Here is an 8,109-nt window from a genome sequence, read left to right on the forward strand (position 1 = left end):
CAAGTAAGCAATAGGTTAGTTTGTTCACTACTCTTCTCCTTTGTGACCCATTGTATGCCCTACTATGTTGGAATTGACACTAGGTCAGAAATTTCCCCTTGCTTTGTTGCCAAGAGTTTCATGTGATGGCAAATTAAATGTATAATATAATGCAAGATCTAAAGATTCCATGCATTCCATTCCTCTGCATTAGAGTCGCCATTACATTTTTGTTGTTGCATAACTATGAATATGCATCTATATAATTATATATGAATGTGTTGAAAAGATCACGCCTCTCCTTCCGAGACCCATTGCAATCTCCCCAGTGCCTCCCCCAAAATTGCCGCCCAACAACAGTAGGAGGAGAAAGAAAAACTCCAGGGACTAGACTCGGAGTGCATCGTGGTATACTCTACCCAATTGTTTGGATTGACTTAGCCATTAGTTAGACAAAATATGGATCGATTGCAGCTGATAAGACATTGTAGAAAGCCCAAGAAATTACAGAGGGTACCATCCCTACACCAGAGGCTGAACATCAAAAAGACCTTGGCTTATGCCATTTTTTAGGATGTGTGCTTCAGGAGCCTAGATTATAGTGCGTGCTTTAGGAGCTCCCTTCTCAGAATGTAGTCTCTTGGAATGTATTAATCACAAGTTATATAGGAGATACTATGAGATAATTTTGTGCTAGAGGCGCTGCTATGTTGATCATTTATGTCAAGTGCAGTTCTTTGGCAAAGCACGGCATGTGCTTGAGGAGATTCCTTCTCAGGCTACTGTCACTTGGAGTGCACTGATTGCAAGACATGCACAGCAGGTCCAAGGTGAGGATACACACAACATGGCCCCTACAAGCACGGTGACCTATGCTTGCTTCTAAAAGCATGTGCCATTGTAGGAGGAGCTGCAACATAGCATTTTGTTGGGCGGTGGTTCTATGGACACGCATGCCAAGTGCAATGCTTTGGTGCAAGCTTAGTGCAGTGTTATTGGTGCTTCAAATTGTAGCTAGACTTCATGTTTGTCATTTATTTTGACTCCTCTAGCATTTGTCCTTACTTGCCTACAATTTTGGTGAGCTTTCGAGAGCATGCTAATTGCTAGATAAAGACAACAACTTGGCCTATTTTTAACTTATGTAGTGTGACGGCATACTTCCAAATGTGATTGAGCTTTATTTGCATCTTGAAAGTCTATAGCACTATAAGGGCTGCTATCAAGGAAAGAAAACTTGGGGGGGTTGTCGACAACAATATCGTGTTGGGAAATGCTCTCAAGGACATGTATGCCAAGTGATTCTTGAGTAGCATGCTATCCTATGGAATGCACAAACGACTATTATAACATGCTATCCACTGTTTTTGGGTTAAAAGCTAGCATTATCAGAGTTTCTGATCATATAATGGAGGCTTCTTCTCTAAATGATACCGCATGGCTATTGGTGAGTTTTTTTGGGTTTCTCTCGCAGTCACAAGGTAATCGGTATTGTGGACAACTCATGTAACATTGAGTTGATCACATGTCGTCCATCCTAACCATTCGTGTTTGCATGGGCATGGCCCATCGTAGATGGGTCAGGCTACTCATTTCATATAATTGAAGTTATTCTCTCTCTAAAACTAGACGCTCCCTCTTTACACGTGTCACCTTCATAAAGCTCGTAATATGAGGTTTACAAAAGTCACGCAATTGAAGCTAAGGTTTCTAGCACCATTGCCCACTCCCGCCCCTGCTAATTAATGCCCTTGCTAATCTCTTTCTCTCACTTACACTCACAGACGCACTTTGCAAAGATGGTATTATAAAAATGAAAGAAGATTTTTCGTCCATGCTCGATTTTGCGCAGCTCAAAGACATTTCATCTAGCGATTCAACAAGGAAGATCGTGGTGCCGATTGCTTTGTTTTCTCATGGGATTGTTGCTTGGTGTGAACCACCGAAAGGAGTTATTCTAGTCCTTACAAGGAGAAACAACCTGCCCGTACGCCACAACCTTTGCTAGGCCCTAAAGTCCTGGGGATCCGTGAGTTATTGCCACGTGGCGATAAGATACTGGGTACATTGTGAGCCATCCATATATACGTTTCAAAATGGACACCACACGAAACCTGTGCAAAAGGCGATGGTGTATGGTGGAATCTTGAGAGTATTGTTGTCCCAAATCAAAGCTGAGAAGAGAGAGAGAGAGAGAGAGAGAGAGAGTGATGGGAATCGGAAGAACAATGGAACAATTGTTGGGATAATACTCCCCGCACTTGAATTCAACAGTACCATTGAGAAAGAGACTTTTGGAAGTAACTTTTTGCAGAGATGGCACACACATATAACTCTGGGAGCTCTGGAATAGCATATTTTTTACAGAGATGACACACATTTAAGTCTGAGAGCTCTCGAATACCAGAGAGATGGCACACATATAGATCAGTCTGGGAACACACAGAGCTCTCGAATACCATAGCTTTTATAAAGATGACACACACAGAGATCAGTTTGGGGTCAGTAGACACAGAGATCAGTTTGGGAGTACACACAGCTTGAGCTCGTTGCAGACAATAATAATCAGCATGACAAGCTCTGTGTTTGAAATCCATGCAAACCTCCAAGTAGCCATTGATTTCTTTTTCAGCATGTGATTCTCGCTCAGTTTCAACGTTTTCTTCCTCATTCAGCACCCTCTGCTTTTCTTCTCCATCTCCATCTGCTTGCAAGCTCATCTCCCTCACCACTCTAGCTCAGCTACTCTTTTGGGTACTTACATCTCCACCCAAATCTGTCATGCCCCCATCCAATCGTAGCCTAGCACCCATCAATCCGTCTCTCCACGACAATCAATATGTCGTCGAGATCTTATACCAATCTCCTCGATCTCACCAGCGAGTACATCCCCCCTGCATTCTCTCGAGGTGCAGGCAGACGCCTCATGCCCAGAGTCAATACCGTTCCTGGTATCCTTTCAGAGTATCGTGACGACGATTATTGCAATAGCGTCGTCTCCGACGCTCCTTCGTCGATTTCTCAGGACCGTTGCATCGTCGTCGCGAATGTGTTGCCGTTGAACGCAGAGAGACGACCCGACGGGAAGTCTTGGTCGTTCAGTTGGGATGAGAATTCACTCCTATTACAATTGAAGGACGGGCTGCCAGATTTCATGGAGGTGATATACGTAGGCTTTCTCAACACTATCGTCGACCCTTCGGAGCAGGAAGAAGCTGCTGCGAATTTGCTGGAGATGTTCAACTGCGTTCCGGTTTTCGTTTCCGAGGATCTCCGAAGCAGGTTTTACCATGGATTCTGCAAGCAAGTGCTTTGGCCACTGTTTCATTACATGCTGCCGCTCACTCCGGAGCACGGCGGTCGCTTTGATCGTGTCCTCTGGCAATCGTATGTGTCCTTGAACAAAACTTTTGCAGCCAAAGTGATGGAGGTGATATCCCCTGAAGAGGACTTTGTCTGGGTTCATGACTATCATTTAATGCTTCTTCCCACACTTCTTCGCAAGAAGTGCAACAAAGTGAAACTGGGATTCTTCCTTCACAGCCCGTTTCCCTCCTCAGAGATTTACAGGACGCTACCGGTCCGGGACGAACTTCTTCGCGGTCTCTTGAATGCAGATGTGGTTGGTTTCCACACCTTTGACTACGCCCGGCATTTTCTATCATGTTGCAGTAGAATGCTGGGTCTGGATTATGAGTCGAAGAGGGGTTACATTGGTATAGAATACTACGGGCGCAATGTCACCATCAAGATAATGCCTGTGGGTATACATATGGGCCAACTACAGGTTGGATTGAATCTTTCGGAAACAGAACGGAAGATCGGTGAACTCAACGGCCAGTTCAAAGGGAAAACGGTTCTGCTTGGGCTTGATGACATGGATATTTTCAAAGGCATTGGTCTGAAACTCCTAGCATTGGAGCAGCTGTTGATTGAGCATCCTGAGCGACGTGGCAATTTGATCATGGTACAGATTGCAAATCCTGCGAGAGGGAAAGGAAAGGAGGTAGGTGAAGTTCAGACCGAGGTGTATTCTGTAGTTAAGAGAATAAACCAGCGATTTGGAACTGAGGGTTACGAGCCGATCATGCTTTTGGAGAGGCATGTCCCTCTTCACGAAAGGCTTGCATTCTACACAGTTGCTGAGTGCTGTGTCGTCACTGCTGTCCGGGATGGGATGAACTTGATTCCCTATGAATACATTGTTAGCAGACAGGGCTGTGAAAAGTTGGATGCTTGTTTTGCTTCTATTGAAAATCCCCCTAAAAAGAGTATGCTCGTGGTGTCTGAGTTTATCGGATGTTCTCCCTCTCTCAGTGGAGCCATCAGGGTGAATCCCTGGAATATAGAATCTGTAGCAGATGCGATGAACATGGCTATTACAATTCCCGATCCTGAAAAGACAATGCGACATGAGAAGCACTTTAATTATGTGAGTACGCATGATGTGGCATATTGGGCACGAAGCTTTATGGGAGATTTGGAAAGAACATGCCAGGATCATTTTAAGAGGCGGTGCTGGGGCATTGGCTTTGGATTGAACTTCAGAGTGGTAGCTCTAGACCCAACCTTCAGGAAGCTGTCACCAGAGCACATTGTGTCTGCCTACAAGAGGACTGTGAGTCGTGCCATTCTACTGGACTATGATGGCACCATGATGCCGCAGACGACAATCAACAAAACTCCTAGCCGTGAAGTTCTATCTATTTTGAACACCTTGTGTAGTGATCAGAAGAATGCTGTCTTCATCGTGAGTGGGAGACGGCGACAAGAACTTTCTGGATGGTTCTCTCCCTGTGAGTGCCTGGGGATTGCAGCTGAGCATGGCTACTTCTTGAGGTGATTCGTTATGGTGACTTTTGAAGGTGCCTTCTACTTAAAAAGTTTGACCTTTGAAGGTGCCTTGTACTTCAAAAGGTCGTGACATGCTACTAACCAGTGAATGCTTTTGCAGATGGCATCGAGATGCAGACTGGGAAACGTGTATACCTGTGTTTGACTTTGATTGGAAACAGATTGTGGAACCAGTCATGAGTCTTTACACGGAAAGTACAGACGGTTCATTCATTGAAGCAAAAGAAAGTGCAATAGTCTGGCATCATCAAGATGCAGACCCAGATTTTGGGTCCTGGCAGGCTAAAGAGCTATTGGATCATCTTGAAAGTGTTTTGGCAAATGAACCAGTTGCTGTAAAGAGTGGTCAACAAATTGTTGAAGTGAAGCCTCAGGTAAAGCATGACCTTTTTATACTCACGAAGGTTGCCACATCTGATATATTTTCTGTACTGGATAGAAAGCCTTTTCTGTGTGATATTAACTAAGTTATATTACCTACTGTCGCTGGTGCACAAGTCATCTCATTCTTGCTCTCATCCTAAACAGGGGGTCAGCAAAGGGGCAGTGGCTGAAAAGCTTCTTGCTTCGATGGTGAGCAGAGGCACACCTCCAGATTTTGTGCTATGCATTGGTGATGACAGATCTGATGAAGACATGTTTGAGAGCATTGCTAGGGCCATGGCAGGGGAGTCCCCTATTGTTGAGGTATTTGCTTGTACAGTAGGGCAGAAACCAAGTAAGGCTAAGTATTACCTTGAAGATACAGGCGATGTCATTCAGATGCTGAAAGGTTTGGCCACCGCAACCAAATCAGTTCAACGAAATCCAGCCCATGTTCCTCAGGAAAGCTCATTGTGATAGTCAGGCTTCCTCATTATATGCAGCCAGGGCTACCTTCATAGGCCAAGAACCAAAGGGTGCTGCAAGTCATTTGCGATTCTGAGTTCTGCAGAAACATGCTTCTGAAGCATGTTTCAAGAGAGAGACTGGCAGAGCTCAGGGCTAGCAAATTAGGACGAGGAAGATTCATGCTGTGTTGTGTTGGAGCATCGGCTTCTCAAGCAATGACTCCATCATGGATGATAGCATTACTGTAAGTACAGGGGAACTCTTTGTAAGTACTATTCTCTGAATATAAAGCGGTAGCTAATTTGAATACTGGACCCTGGATTCAATTTTTTAAATTTTGTAAAATGAGTTTTAAATTTTGACCTTGTAATGTGCTTAATGTCTTTGTCAGTTCGGCAAAGGTTTTGGATCTTGAAAGCGTTCAGATTCAGCTTCTGCCATCATAGTGCAGCTTGCATATGCTTTCTTTGCGATCCAACTTGGGTGAAAGCATGAGCTGTGTTGCCAAAACCAAATCAAATCATTTTCTTGTCACAGCTGTCAGTTTATTGTGCAGTCCAGTTGTGATGAATTGATTGTGAGTTTCATACATAGGATAATTGCTTCGTAGCATCATTCTACAGGAAGCATGTAGCAGCTCATGGCCTATCACTCTATACTTTGTGGCTGAGAAAAGATATCTACTGTTCGCTTTGGGGCAGCAACCAAGTACAATCATAGGCTTCAGCGATGTAGATGCTTGAGAGTCGTTATCGATTATAGTATTTGTATTGTTTCAAGTCTTTTATCCTCTGGAAGTCCATCTCTAGGTGTACAGTTCAAGGTAGTAGTCCATACTGCTTGGCGAAGTATCATCCATAGGAGAGAGCCCTGTTTCACCAGGATAGACTACTCCAGACAAGTTCAAAACCGAAGGCCCATGTTTTCCTATCATCTCTCTTCCCCCACTTGAATTTAAGGCATTGATGATGTCTTTATTGTCACCCAAGAGCCTGGGAGTAGCCTTAAAGGACAAGGAGTCAGACCATCCAAACTCAAGACCATTCCGTGCTCCTAGAGAGCGAGTTTGTTATCAGGAGCTGCTGATCTCTGATCATTAGCCCAAATCTCTGGCTAGTCCCTCTCAAGGTCATCTACCTCATCTCCTCTTTATGCTACAAGTCCCAATGCCCTTCTTCGCCAACTGGTGAGTGTAACCCTGTTCTTCATCCTTCAATAGTTCCCTGAGAGGAAAACCAGATGGAATCAATGGCTAGAAATTCGCCTTGACCTTTCCACCTGCTGTACTTCTTGATAGCTTCCCAGGCTCTCCATAAATCACTGCCACCTGTTTTGGAGGGCCCTTGGCAAAAGAAAACCGATGCTGTTGGAAGAGATAGATTCCACACCCTATGTCATGAAGGTACTGCATACTGAAGTCCCAATCTAATCTGTCATAGGCTTTTTCAAAATCAACTTTAATGAAGCAAATGTCTTGATCACTTTCCTTGTCATTTTCAGCCCCATCCCACATATGGATAATAGCATCTAGCATGTGTCTACCTTGATGAAGCCTCACTACTCACGAGTTCAAAACTATATATTGTTCATCAACTTTAAAGAAAATGCTCCATGAGTCCAGAACTATATATTGTTCATCGCAGCTAAGCATTCTCAAGGGTCTCCAGCTCTATAAAACTCATGTTCTCCTTTTGTAATGAGCTTAACCACTGCACAATTTATGTGGGCTAGTAAGAAATTCATTTAACTGCTCTCCTCCCAAAGTTCCAACAGTTTTGGTCCTATCAGTTAACTGCTCTCCTCAAGGTCCAACAGTTTTTGGTCAAATTTTGTTGTAGAATTCACCACCCATACCATTGATACTCTATCAACCACGCCCTAATTGCCTGCTCCAACTCTTGGAGTGTAAGAGGTGCTTCAAGCTCACAAGCCTCGAATGAAGTTGAAGTTTCAGTCCAGCCTCCAAAACCTGATGGTCAATGACTCTTTTCTTACCCAATAATTCAGCAAATGTTGGTAAATGGTATGTATTCAACCTCATCATGTGCTCTACTCCCATTGGGCTTGATTAACTGTCGAACCTCCTCAATTTTATTTATTTCTTTTAATTAACTGGATGGGCTCCTTAGTTGGTCTGCCCACCACACTCATCTATTTCTTGACTGCATGGTCCGTAGCATCTCTTGGTCTCGTAACTGTCTCCTTGCATCAATAAGCGGACTCAATGCATGTCTGCTCTTCCAGAATTGTAATTGCCCTTTCTATGTCAAGGAGTCTCTGGGCTTGAGATGGAGCTACTTCTCCCTTAGAAAATTATGTGTCTCGCTCACGGCTAGCTCCCATTTGCTGAACACATCAATATCTCTGTCCCATGTATCAGGCCAGGTTCTCATCTCCTTCTCCTCAACTGATTTAAATTGAAAGGATGGTTCGGCTTTAAACCAT

General features: G+C 44.0%; 1 protein-coding gene across 1 annotated transcript; it reads left to right on the forward strand.

Annotated features, from left to right (window-relative positions):
- The first annotated feature begins 2,120 nt into the window (after positions 1-2,120).
- LOC147895825 (alpha,alpha-trehalose-phosphate synthase [UDP-forming] 6-like) lies at positions 2,121-5,973 on the forward strand. The gene is made up of 3 exons (XM_087382138.1): positions 2,121-4,818; positions 4,934-5,207; positions 5,362-5,973. The coding sequence occupies exons 1-3, from the start codon at positions 2,819-2,821 to the stop codon at positions 5,671-5,673; spliced, it is 2,586 nt and encodes an 861-aa protein (XP_087238264.1). The 5' UTR covers positions 2,121-2,818; the 3' UTR covers positions 5,674-5,973.
- Positions 5,974-8,109: the final 2,136 nt, after the last annotated feature.

Source organism: Dipteris shenzhenensis, chromosome 12, assembly GCF_047967505.1.
Source record: "Dipteris shenzhenensis isolate YYH24624 ecotype China chromosome 12, Dip_SZ_1.0, whole genome shotgun sequence".
Classification (NCBI taxonomy): Eukaryota; Viridiplantae; Streptophyta; class Polypodiopsida; order Gleicheniales; family Dipteridaceae; genus Dipteris; species Dipteris shenzhenensis.

Coding starts and splice junctions, on each gene's coding strand:
- LOC147895825 (XM_087382138.1), top strand. CDS start 2,819: ATGTCGTCGAGATCTTATACCAATCTCCTCGATCTCACCAGCGAGTAC. Junction 4,819..4,933: donor GAGCATGGCTACTTCTTGAG/GTGATTCGTTAT, acceptor ATGCTTTTGCAG/ATGGCATCGAGATGCAGACT. Junction 5,208..5,361: donor TTGTTGAAGTGAAGCCTCAG/GTAAAGCATGAC, acceptor CATCCTAAACAG/GGGGTCAGCAAAGGGGCAGT.